General features: G+C 39.5%; 1 protein-coding gene across 4 annotated transcripts in view; it reads right to left on the bottom strand.

Annotated features, from left to right (window-relative positions):
• Positions 1 to 13,911, bottom strand: part of PTPN12 (protein tyrosine phosphatase, non-receptor type 12) — a 106,852-nt gene that overhangs the window by 18,903 nt on the left and 74,038 nt on the right. For all 4 annotated transcript variants that reach the window (XM_011985455.1, XM_011985457.1, XM_011985458.1 and 1 more), the window contains one exon: positions 7,613 to 7,698. In XM_011985455.1, the coding sequence (XP_011840845.1) occupies positions 7,613 to 7,698 (86 nt within the window). The remainder of the gene's footprint in view (positions 1 to 7,612; positions 7,699 to 13,911) is intronic.

Consider the following 13,911-nt stretch of genomic DNA (forward strand, 5'->3'; position numbering starts at 1 on the left):
TTTTTTTTTACAGCTGCTTCTAAAATTTACCTCTGTATTTCAGACTATTTCAAAAGTTATTTCTTGATCTCTATTTCGCATATTTTCTACTGACTTCCTACTGTGGAAGTGCCCTTCTCTTTTTTTCCAATACTGTTGTAATTTTTCGTTACCTCAGTCATATGACTGCAGATATTATTCACATCTATGACACCATGATTTCATATCTTTTCTTCTACAATGTCTTGTTTTCCCCTAACGACTGCCTTGGGTTTCTGATTGCTTAGCTCTCTATGCACCATCAGTTACTCAGCTTTTCTTCTAACTTTCTTGCAGATTGGTATACCTCCTCTCAATAATGACAAACACACACAGTAACTATCAATACCACACACATCCTTCTTAGTAACTTTTGGCCTCCTGCTCCAGTGTGGACTACTGGTTCCCTAAGCCACCACAGAGCTAATGTTCTCTCTGGTTTCAGATTCTCCTGTTTCCCAGGTCCCATCTTCCTCTTTCTGGGTATACTCCTTTGTTTGGGTGGGTTACACCCTCTAGTTGTCTTTATTTTTTTCCTTAAAGAAATGAGGGCCAGGCACCGTGGCTCACGCCTGTAATCCCAGCACTTTGGGAGGCCAAGGTGAGTGGATCGCTTGAACTCAGGAGTTTGAGACCAGCCTGAGCAACGTGGTAAAACCTCATCTCTACTAATAATACAAAAATTCACCAGGTGTGGTGGCACACACCTGTAGTCCCAGCTACTTGGGAGGCTGAGGCAGGAGAATTGCTTGAGCCCGGGACGTGGAGATGGCAGTGAATTGAGATCGTGCCACTGCACTCCAGTCTGGGCGACGGAGCAAGACTGTCTCAAAAAAAAAAAAAAAAAGAGAGAGAGAGAAAGGCTGCGCACCGTGACTTACTTGGAGTTCACAATCAGCCTGGGCAATATGGCAAAACCCTGTGTCTTCAAGAAATACAAAAAATTAACTGGGTGTGGCAGTGTGTGCTTACAGTCCCAGTTACTAGGAAGGCTGAGGTAGGAGGATCACCTGAGCTTAGGGAGGTCAAGGCTGCAGTGAGCTGTGATGATGCCACTGCACTTTAGCCTGGGTGAAAGAATGAGATCCTGTCTCAAAAAAAAAAAAAAAAAAGATAGGGTTTACTATGTTGCCCAGGCTTTGTTGCTTTTTAAGAACTTTATATGATGCAAACTTCTTGAGGGCTTGTATATTCAAGTTTTTGTTTTTCTTTTGAGATAGAGTCTCGTTCTGTTACCCAGGCTGGAGTGCAGTGGCACCATCTTGGCTCATTGGAACCTCTACCTCCTGGGTTCAAGCAATTCTTGTGCTTCAATCTCTTGAGTAGCTGTGACTACAGGCACATGCCACCATACCTGGCTAATTTTTGTATTTTTAGTAGAGACGGGGTTTTGCCATGTTGGCCAGGCTGGTCTCGAACTCCTGGCCTCAAGTGATTTGCCTGCCTCGGCCCCCGCAAAGTGCTGGGATTACAGGGGTGAGCCACGGGATCCCACCTCAGAGTTTTTGCTTTTTTTTTTTTTTCCCCCACAGGTGATCAACCTTTTAATTATCCAACCAGATAATTGGCAGTAATCACATGGTACACCAGGTTTCCCCTTAAAAGAGACTCTGTGGGCTGGACATGGTGGCTCATGCCTGTAATCCCAACACTTTGGGAGGCCAAGGCGGGCGGATCACAAGGTCAGGAGTTCGAGACCAGCCTAACTAACATGGTGAAACCCCGTCTCTACTAAAAATACAAAAATTAGCCAGGCATGGTAGCGTGCGCCTGTAATCCCAGCTACTCAGGAAGCTGAGTCAGGAGAATCACTTGAATCCGGGAGGTGGTGGTTGCAGTGAGCTGAGATCATGCCACTGCATTCCAGCCTGGGTGACAGAGCGAGAGTCTGTCTCAAAATAAATTAATTAATTAAATAAATAATTTTATCTGTGAAGTTCAGATTCTCCAGACACATTCCAACATTCCTAGAATAGGACATGACAAGATAAATGAGTATCTCCAGAATATCGATCATATTACAACGACAGCAATACTCTCATAAGATATTCCTATATCTGTTGAAGTTTTACAAGTAGATTCTTCTTTTATTTTGTTTTGAGACAGAGTCCCACTCTGCCACCTGGGCTGGAGTACAGTTGCACAATCTTGGCTCACTACAACCTCTGCCTCCAGGGCTCAAGCCATCCTCCCAGTTTAGCCTCCCAAGTAGCAGCGACTACAGGTGTGCACTATCACCCTGGCTAAGTTTTGCATGTTTTGTAGAGATGTGATTTTGCCATGTTCTTGTTGCCCAGACTGATCTCAAACTCCTAAACTCAAGCAATTCACCTGCCATGTCCTCCCAAAGAGCTGGGATTACAGGTGTGAGGCACTGCACCTGGCCTGCAAGTAGGTTCTTAATCTGAAAGAGTAGCTATCAAATTTTTGCAATCTAAAATAAAAAATAATTGTAGGCACCTCCTACAATTTATAAAGCATATACAAAGACCAATAGCTTATCCTAAGAACGTATCATAATACAAATAGAAAATATGAGTTTTAAAAGGATGAAATAAAATTTTGATATAAATTGAGGTGTATTATTTTCCCGACATGTACATGAGACCACTTTTCCATAATCAGTATTTTATTTACTTATTTTTTATTGAGACAGAGTCTCATTCTGTCTCCCAGGCTGAAGTGCAATGGTGCGATCTCGGCTTACTGCAACCTCTGCCTCCCAAGTTCAAGCGAATCACCTGCCTCAGCCTCATGAGTAGCTGGGACTACGGGCATGCACCATGATGCCCAGCTAATTTTTGTATTTTTGGCAGAGACAGGGTTTTGCCACATTGGCCAGGCTGATCTTCTAACCTCAAGTGATCCGCCCTCCTCGGGCTCCCAAAATGCTGGGATTACAGGTGTGAAACACCATGCCCAGCCTCATGACCAGTATTTTAGAGATTTACTTGATTAACAAACCCCATATATCCTCAACAGTGCCTTTTTCACAGGGTAGTTCGGAGAATTAAATGAGTTAACATCTGAACAACAATTAGAACAGAGCTTGCAAGATACCGAATATGATATATGGGTTTGTTAATCGAGTATTTTCAAAGTTTTTAATTGAAAAAAATCTTACTCCAAATTTCAGCATTATTTTTATCTTACTCTAAAATACTTAATTTAAAATATTTATTTTTTAACAATTTTATTTTTATCCTTTATATTTGAAACTTGGGTATATACCCTCTATATAAAAATTTATGCCCTTTAATTCTAATACATTTTTTTTTTTTGGCTAATTTCTTCTTCCCAACTCTCCTTTTATAGACTACTATTAGTTCAGTGACAGATCTTCTAGTTTTGCTTTCTAATTTCCTCATCTTTTCTCTCCTACTTTCTCTTTATCTATTCATTTTCTTGAAATAGTTCCTTGACTATCTCCCAAACTTCTGCTTAATTTTTAAATTTATAGTATTATATTTTTAATTTCTTTCTTTTTTTTTTTTTTTTTTTGAGACAAGAGTCTCATTCTGTTGCCCAGGCTGGAGAGTGGTGGCGTGATCTCGACTCACTATAACCTCCACCTTCTGGGTTCAAGTGATTCTCCTGCCTCAGCCTCCCGAGTAGCTGGAACTACAGGCACACACCACCACACCCAGCTAACTTTTTTTTTTTTTTTAGTAGAGACGGGGTTTCACCCTATTGACCAGGCGGGTCTCGAACTCCTGACCTTGTGATCTGCCCGCCTCAGCCTCCCAGAGAGCTGGGATTACAGGCGTGAGCCACCGCGCCTGGCCTATATTCTTAATTTCTAAGAGCTTCTTACTTATTACCCACAGGTCTTATTTCATGGTTTCATTTCCCAATGACTGAGAGAAGTGGACTGTTAAGTTTCTTTTTTCCCCCTATCTTTTTCATTTTCTCTGTATTGTCTCCATTTCCTCTGTTTCTCATATTAGAGGCTTCTGTCAAATGCCCAATCATTTCTAGTTCTGTTCAGTTTTAAGAACTGGAAGAATTGGAATACTGGCAGGGCATGGTGGCTCACACCTGCAATCCCAGCACTTTGGGAGGCCAAAAAAAAAATATATACAGAAATTAGCCAGGCATGGTGGTGTGTGTCTGTAGTTCCAGCTAGCTGGGAGTCCAGGGTGGGAGGTTCAACTGAGGTCGAGGCTGCAGTGAGCCATAATCACACCACTGCCCTCCAGTCTGGGCAACAGAGCAAGGCTCTGTCTGAAAACAAAACAAAAGAAAACGAATTGGAATATTAAAAATGACTGGAAGACACGTACAGTCACGTGATGTTTCAGTCAATGATGGGCCATACATACCATGGTGACCCCACAAAGTTATAATGAAGCTAAAAAATTCCCATGAATTTGTAGCAAAATGCATTATTCACATGTCTGTTGTGATGCTGGTATAAACAAACCTATTGTGCTGTCAGTCATATAAAAGTATAGCACATACAATTACGTACAGGACATAATTCTTGATAATAATAATAAAGAAAACAGTTACCGGCTTATGTACTTTTTTTTGAGATGGAGTCTGGTTCTGTCACACCCAGGCTGGAGTCCAGTGGCGTAATCTTGGCTCACTGCAACCTCCACCTCCCGGGTTCAAGCAATTCTCTTGCCTCAGCCTCCCAGGTAGCTGAGACTACAAGTGCCTGCCAAGAGGCTCGGCTAATTTTTGTATTTTTAGTAGAGACAGGGTTTCGCCATGTTGGCCAGGCTGATCTCGAACTCCCAGCCTCAGGTGATCCACCTGCCTTGGCCTCCCAAAATGCTGGGATTACAGGCGTGAGCCACCGCGCCTGGCTTGTACTTACTTTTTGTTGTTAATTTTGAGTGTATTCCTTCTAATTGTTAAAAAATTAGTTAACTGTTAAACAGCTTCAGGCAGGTTCTTCAGGAGGTGTTCTAGAAGAGGGCAATGTTATCATAGGGGATGACAGCTCCATGTGTGTTTCTGCCCCTGATAACCTTCCAGCAGGACAAGATGTGGAGGTAGAAGGCAGTGATATTGATGATCCTGACCTTGTGTATGCTTAGGCTAATGTGTGTGTGTCTTATTTTTAACAAAAATGTTTAAAAAGTAAAAAAATAAATAAATAAATAAAATATACACAAAACACATATATTTTATATATACGTAAATAGGGACTTGAGCAATCTGCCCGCCTTAGCCTCCCAAAACGTTGGGATTACAGGCGGAAGCCACTATGCCCAGCCAACATGTACTTTATTTTTATTTTTTTATTTTTGAGACAGAGTCTCACTTTTTCACCCAGGCTGGAGTGCAGTGGTGCGAACTTGGCTCACTGGTACCTTTGCCTCCTGGGTTCAAGCGATTCTCCTGCCTCAGCTTCCCAAGTAGCTGGGACTACAGGTGCACGCGACCACGCCTGGCTAATTTCTCTATTTTTAGTAGAGACAGGGTTTCACCATATTGGTCAGGCTGGTCTTAAACTTCTGACCTCGTGATCCCCCTGCCTTGGCCTCTCAAAGTGCTGGGATTACAGGTATGAGCCACCATGCCTGGCCCCATCGTGTACTTTAAACAATTAATGTGTTTACTGTAGCCATACTGAAAAACAAAATACACTATTTTACTTATCAATCTTATGATTTTGTGATTTTATTTTCAGTTATGTTGGATCAATTTACAATAGTTCTAAAACTCATCCCAACTTAGAAGTCACAAGGTTCTCTTTGTCAAACACGATGACCTTCTGGCATTTGACTCCATTACATGAAGAAGAAAAAAGGTGACCTATGCATGTAATATAAAATCACACACAAAGAACTTCTGGAATGTATGCCTAATAAAAATCTGTCTTGAGTTGAATATTTTTTCTTAATACTCATTTGCTTTTTTCTTCATTATCTTTTTATTAGAGAGTAACAGAAGTCAAACTTTTGAACAGGTATAGGAAAAAGGCTTTAAATTCAAGTATTCTACTCTTTTTTTTTCCTATAAAATTAAGAAGAGATTGCTGCTACATGTAGTTAGAGGTAGAAGAACATACAAATCATAAATATCAGTGTAGACTTTGAAAACCTCTACATTGGCTCAATCTCAAAAACCAAATTAAGAGGGCAGCAAAAATGTTCCTTTTTTTAGGGCCAGTAGTTTTTCTTTTAAGATCCTAGGGCTCCTATGTGGAACAGAGAAGTTAGAGAACTAATATTTTATAGGTTTCAAACTGGCTACCTTCCACAGATGGCTAAAATGCCAACCAATTTTGGTAGATACCAAAGTGGAAATCGAACAGGAAAGAACTACTAAAAGTTTTGTTCGCACATAGCTAACATCTTGAACATTGAAATGTTAAGACCTGACCTCATCTATACACAGGCTTCCTGAGGTTCCTCAGAGAAGTATGCAAAGGTATTCCAGAGGCTATAACTACCACAACACTTAACTACATGCTTTATATACATTATCACTAATTCTTAACAACGGAGAATACTAGTACTATATCTCACTACAATGAAGTAAAGAATTTTCAGAGAAGTGGCCTGTTGAAGTTCATTCAGAAGCAAACGTGAAAGTTAAAATTTGGAATGGGACCTATTTATGTAAAAAGCCTCTTTATACCAGAGTATACTTCCTCTTTCTGTACTCAGCAGGTTCCTTCCCAGGCGGTTAGAATCCTGCATGGTCAAAATGAGAGTAAATTGCTCCTGTGGTGTGGAGGGATTCTAACCAAACCTTCAGTTACTGAGGGAAACTGTAGGTTTTTTCTTTTGTTAAGAGGGATTATTTCATTAGAATGATCTCTTGGAATTAGCAACTCAGTGCTAAGACATGACCCTGGCCATTTGACCCAACTTTCACCAAAGTTTTAAGATGGGAACAAGTGGTGTATCCTGTATAAAAGACTTTATTTTGATGGGAAGTCAATAAGTTTTGGCAGATCTATGTGCAAGAAAGACATTATAAAATATTCTAATAGTTTTTTATTTAATCCTTAGGACAATACTTAACTCCTTCTCCCCAGGATTAAATAAATTAATCCTAGATCCCAGAGCTAAATGGCTAAAAAGGAGTTGAAACTATCTTCTTCTAACTCTGTATTCTTTCCATACTACCATGTTACTGACTTAGCAGCTACCCTGAACAAGAAGGAAAGGAAAAGAAAGATAGGAATATATATGATTTTAACTATTATAAATGAGCTTGATAGAAAAGCAAGAAATAAACTCATCTTTGCTAGTAATGTTATTAAATATCTTCACACTTCTTCAACACGCATGCAATTTTTGGCAAGCATATTTAGTCATCAGGAGAAAAATGGAAATCTTTAGACATAACTAAAATTTTAGTTATATCACATATCAAAACATAAACTATAGTCAATTCGTGGTAGTATCCACATTCTACTACAGTATATTATTGAAATTTTATCCAAAATGAAACCAAATTTTTAATAAACCAGTAACAAATCAGTTGTCATATGTATGCCACATTCTAACAAAACAATGACAATAAAAGTTATAAAAGTAATGTAGAAATATTCAGAATTTGTCATTTTAATTAACAGTGAGTAAAAACAAGCATGCTTTTAAAGAAAATGTTCAAAGACATACAATACCTGCGGGTCCTTGGTGGTTTTGGAGGAGGAGAATCTTGTTTTTCAGGATCTATGGAGCTGACCATGTTTTCAGTATTAATTTCATTCTGCCAAGGGAAAAAATACTTCACTAAGGTTAAAAGAAAAATAATTTTTCCTCCTCATGTTTCAACTAAATTGTTTCTGTGCTTTTCAATCCTTAACACAATGTCAATTGTGCCAAGTTCAAAAAAAAAAGTCTTATATTCTGGCTCTATATTTTAGCCTGAAGGACCAGACTTCAATGAAGAGACTGTATCAAAAAAACAATGCATCACAGTTACTGGAAAGATCAAGGTGTACAGCAGCATTTCAACACATCTCAAATGCTACTGTAAAAAAACAGATTCCCCAAGATAATGTGGATCAAAGAACGTAGTATCTCCCTGCCCCACCATCACTACCACTAGAAACTTAATACATGCAAAGAGAAAAAAGAGCCAACAAATAAGGCTTATACCATTTATGGAGTAATGGAGTATCATTTTATGACTCCCCATTACTACCTAGTACTTTTAAACTGGTGGTCCTAGGATTCATTTTAACCATTTCTTGCCTTACTCTCACTGTCACTATATGGAGTGCGCTAATCCATTAGGGAAAATAGCTCCTATATCACTGGCTACCCAAATGGACCTCAAAAAGGCAGACAGAGCCCATCCCAGGAATATCCTTGGTTCTTGCTGGTCATGAGGAGCAATAACATCATTAACATTGATGTTTCAGAGTCAATACAGGTATAAGAACCTTAGGTTTAGGACTGTGAATAGGGGAGCGGCAAAATGAAAATACTGCCTTGAATTAGTTTCACTATCAACATATCTCATATTTATCTAGCTAGGGTATTTTAATTCTAGGATATGTTATGTCCAGAAGACATCTCAGATAATTTGCCAACATCTCAGATAATTTTAGAAAACAGCCATCTTTACATATACTATCAACTAAGGAACTCTGAAACTGTAGTTGCATTTTGTTTTGTTATAATTGTTTTTAATTAAAAGGCACTTCTGCTATGTCCATCATGACAGCTTTGTAACTGTTACTTCAATTATTTCCAATTAAAAAACTAGAGATCTCAACTTCCTAGCAATTTTAAGTGCACCCTATCTCCTTATATGTAATCTGATGAATTAGAAGTTTTATACATCTCACTTCCTGACCAGAACAACAGAGTTACGTCAGAAGACTTAAAGCATTCATCCTTAATTAAAGCCACCCACCAAAATCAGGCATTTGGTGCAGAAATATCTGGCTATAGGTAGGGTGACCATATAATTTATTGTCCAAATCAGGGCTCTTTTGAGAGTGAAAAAGGAGCATTATTATTATACCTAGACAACTAGTGTGAACTGGTGTGCCTTAGGCAAATCAGGACTTTTGGCCGCCAAAGTTTCAGATCCTCAGGTACCACCAGAATTTAAAGACTCTGCATCAAAAAGGTACCCTCTAGGCTGGGCGCGGTGGCTCACTTGAGGTCCAGAGTTCAAGACCAGCCTCGGCCAACATGGTGAAAACCTGTCTCTACTACAATACAAAAATTAGCCAGGCGTGGTGGTGCACGTCTGTAATTCCAGCTACTTGGGGGACTGAGGCGGGAGAATCACTTGAACCTGGGAGGCAGAGGTTGCAGTAAGCCGAGATCGTGTCACTGCACTCCAGCATGGGCGATAGAGCAAGACTCTGACTCAAAAAAAAAAAAAAAAAAAACACCCAACATATTATTGATCATCTGCTTATTATTTCCATTAATGATATAACCATAATTCTGAAACACTTGATATTTTGTACTAAAATGTGCATTAAGTAGGTTAAATAAAAATTAAAGGCAAACCATATGAAACTCTATTTTAACTGTTTCTAACCTACAAAACGGCATTTTTTTTTTGTAGCACACATAAACAAACTCATGTCATGTCAATGAAATATTTTGTTGCCAAGTGAGTATAATATTGAATTTACAAAAATAAAACAAAACTATGTTTTCTTTGGATTTTGGAGCTGCAGGTAAGGCAATGTGGATATCTATGTGAAATGCACTGAACAAAGTCAGCAATGCAGAGGAAACTAAAATGTAACAAGGACATGGTATTATCTTTAACTTCAAAACGTAGTCTGGTAAAATCCCCAGAAAAAAGTAGAAGGGTAATACTAACAGCCCCAAAGTGGCATAATCAGTACTATGAAGCTATGAAATCAGAAAAAAAGTTATAGTTGAAAATATTAAGAAGATAATTGAGAAAAAGTAAGTTGACAATATTAAGGTAAAATGTAGAATGACATTAAGGGATTGGTAAGATTTTGACAAAAAAAGAATGAGGATTGGAAGAGGGAAAACAGGTGGAAGGGTAAAGAGAAGACATAATAAGGACATTTTAGGCAAACACTACATGTGACAAAGTAAAGGTTTCATGAAAGATTCCTCATTCGGGGTGAATAAGAGCATGACGAAGCCATTAACAGGAAGAACCAAAAGAGAACTTCTCAGGGAGATTAGCTTTCAGAACATACTGAGTTTCCTCTGATGAAAGGAATCAATGTGGCAACGCAGAACTGCAACTCAATAAAGAGCCACTAACTAAACAGCATGTACAAAACCTCCTGGTCACTGGACTTCACAATGTTCTTCTTGGATTATGTCTCCTACACACCTACATCTTCTGACTCTCTTGTATTACCTACAATTTTTGAATCCACATTTGTCATGTATACAACTTGCTGAAGCAATCCCAACTTTTGAAATGGAAAAGAATTTTAGGAATTAATCTAATGCAGTGGCACGATGAAACCTCTGCAGCCTTGAACTCCCGGGCTCAAGCAATGCTTCTATCTCAGTCTCCCAAGTAGCTAGGACTACAAGCACGTGCTACCATACCCAGGTAATTAAAAAAAAAATGTTTTGTATAGATGGGGTTTCGCTATGCTGCCCTGGCAGGTCTCAAACTCCTGGTCTCAAGCAATTCTCCTGCCCTGGCATCCCAAAGAGCTGGGATTATAGGCATGAAATGAACCACAGCCCCAGCCTGTGTTCTCTTGTTTTAAACAGAACTTTGTAAAGTTATCTTGTATACTATTATTTTCCATATAGCAGCTTTTTGAAAGGCTACAAAAACATTAAGAAACAAATCATCTAATATTTAAGAATATTACCAGCTGCAGAAGAAAATAAATAATAAATCAGGCTGCTTTAAAAATAAAAAAATTATATTTTAGGGAAAAAAAAAATCCAGAATTCATTATCACATCTAAAATGTACTATACAAACACAATAAAAGGACCATAACACAAATTACGAATGCTATTACTTAATCATTCTAGAATTGAAATACTGGTGTTGACAATTCTTTTTTTTTTTTTTTTTAGACAAAGTCTCGCTTGGTTGCCCAGGCTGGAGTGCAGTGGCCAGATCTCAGCTCACTGCAAGCTCCGCCTCCTGGGTTTATGCCATTCTCCTGCCTCAGCCTCCCGAGTAGCTGGGACTACAGGTGCCTGCCACCTCGCCCGGCTAGTTTTTTGTATTTTTTAGTAGAGACGGGGTTCCACCGTGTTAGCCAGGATGGTCTCGACCTCCTGACCTCGTGATCCCAGCGTCTCGGCCTCCCAAAGTGCTGGAATTACAGGCTTGAGCCACCGCGCCCGGCCAACAATTCTTGTAATGGTGTCCTTTATATATAAGATAAAAAGGCATGATGCACAACTTAACAGATGTTTGCTTATTAAGGTACTTCTAAATCCTCAGGCAATATGATACAGGCTTACAGAACAAATTTTCTCTTTAGATCTCTCATTCCAGGAAGTCACTGTAGTTGTAAATATCTCTAAAAAATACTATTTATTTTGAAGTCTTAAATAACCAACTAGTATATCAAACTAAGATTTTTACAAAAATAATTCTGGAACACAGAACATTTAAACAGAACTTTTACCTATTAACTAAACTGTCAGAAAAGTAGTAAGTGGAGACTTATTTTTACTTCTCACAGCATAGCTTCTAAATAGTAAATACACCTTTCAAGTCATTTTATTCCACCACACAGTTCTAAGATGATTTTTCTCAATTTTTCAGATTCCACATTTTCTTTAGATTAATGGTCTGCAACCACAGACAGTCATCCTATAAAAAGAGTCACCTGTATTTACAAGTTGACAGAAAACATGATTTCTTAAGAGGAAAGTATTAAAAAGTTATCTGGAATGATAATCCATCTTCTATCTGTTTTTTTACTATTTATCCATTCATCTATGGAGATATTTCTCTCAAACATTTAGTTTATGTCTACTATGTACCATGCAATGAGCAAGAAAGTAGGTTTGAAGTAACTACTTTGAAATAACTACTTTATCTACTATGGGTATTATTTCATCTCATCTCCTACAAAGTACGACTTTCTTGTTATATTCCTGTAAAGCTCTGACCTGTCAGACAGAAAGAGCCTATGATAGAATTATAATGCTAGTATAGATTTCAGGGTATTAAAAAATGATTGATTTAATGGAATAAAACCTTACAAAGATCAGACTTGGATCTAATGAGAAAAAGAAGAAAAGGTGATGCAATATTTATCACATATTTTCTGGAGATTATTTAAATATAGTTAAAAGCTTTAAAAAAAAAAAAAAAAAACAACAATGGCTGGGCACAATGGCTCATGCCTGTAATCTCAGTGCTTTGGGAGGCTGAGGTGTGAGGAGGATTGTTTGAGCCCAGGAGCTCAAGACCACCGTGGCACATAGTGAGACATTTCTACAAAAAATTTTTTTAAAAAATTAGCTAGGTGTGGTGGTACGTGTCTGTAGTCTGTTACTTGGGAAGCTGAGGCAGGAGGAAAGCTTGGGCCCGGGAGGTTGAGGGCGCAGTGAGCTGTGATTGTTCCACTGCACTCTGGCCTGGGCAAAACAGTGAGACTTTGTCTCAAACAAAACGAAACAAAATAAAACCTAAATACTGAATACTGCAATAAAAGAACTTTCTCCTATAATTCCTGCACTTTGGGAGGCTGAGGTGGATGGATTGCTTGAGTCTGAGGGTTTGAGACCAGGCTGGGCAACATAGTAAAATCTCGTCTCTATAAAAAAATAAACTCGGCAAGGTGGTGTACCCGTCAGTCTGGGAGGCTAATCTTTTTTGTATTTTTGGTAGAAATGGGGTTTTGCCATGTTGGCCAGGCTGGTCTCAGGTGATCCTGCCTGCTTTGGCCTCCCAAAGTGCTGGGGTTCCAGGCATGAGCCACCGCACCCAGCCTAAAAACCTGTATTTCCAGATACAAAAACTTTAGCTTTGAAATTAATCTTGAATTCATGGAATAAAACAAATACTTTTCAATTAAAGTTTAAAGATGCTGGGTACAGTGGCTCATGCCTGCAATCCCAGCACTTTGGGAGGCTGAGGTGGGTGGATCACTTGAGGTCAGGCGTTCAAGACCAGCCTGGCCAATATGGTGAAACCCCATCACTACTAAAAATACAAAAACCAGCTGAGCATGGTGGTGAGCGCCTGTAATCTCAGCTACTTGGGAGGCTGAGGCAGGAAAATCACATGAACCTGGGAGGCAGAGGTTGCAGTGAGCCGAGACTACGCTACTGCACTCCATCCTGGGCAACAGAGTGAGACTCCACCTCAAAAACAACAACAACAACAACAAAAATCCCCAAAATTAAAGAAAAGTGTTTATAGCCTACTCAGTTTTTTGAAATATTAAATATCTCAACTTAGATTAAATTATACAAAATATTATAAATGGCCAGGCGCAGTAGCTGACACCTATAATCCTAGCACTTTGGGAGGCTGCGGTGGGCGGATCATCTGAGGTCGGGAGTTTGAGACCAGACTGGCCAACATGGCAAAACCCAATCTCTACTAAAAATACAAAAATTAGCTGGGTGTGGTGATGCATGCCTGTAATCCCAGCTATTCAGGAGGCTGAGGCAGGAGAACTGCTTGAACCTGGGAGGCAGAGGTTGCTGTTAGCAGAGATGGCGCCACTGCACTCCAGCCTCAGTGACAGAGTGAGACTTCGTCACAAAAAAAAAAAAAAAAAAAACCAGGCCGGGCGCGGTGGCTCATGCCTGTAATCCCAGCACTTTGGGAGGCCGAGATGGGCGGATCACAAGGTCAGGAGATCGAGATCATCCTGGCTAACACGGTGGAACCCCGTCTCTACTACAAAATACAACAAACTAGCCGGGTGAGGTGGCGGGCGCCTATAGTCCCAGCTACTGGGGAGGCTGAGGCAGGAGAATGGCGTGAACCCGGGAGGCGGAGCTTGCAGTGAGCTGAGATC

Source organism: Mandrillus leucophaeus, unplaced genomic scaffold (genome assembly GCF_000951045.1).
Source record: "Mandrillus leucophaeus isolate KB7577 unplaced genomic scaffold, Mleu.le_1.0 Scaffold284, whole genome shotgun sequence".
Classification (NCBI taxonomy): Eukaryota; Metazoa; Chordata; class Mammalia; order Primates; family Cercopithecidae; genus Mandrillus; species Mandrillus leucophaeus.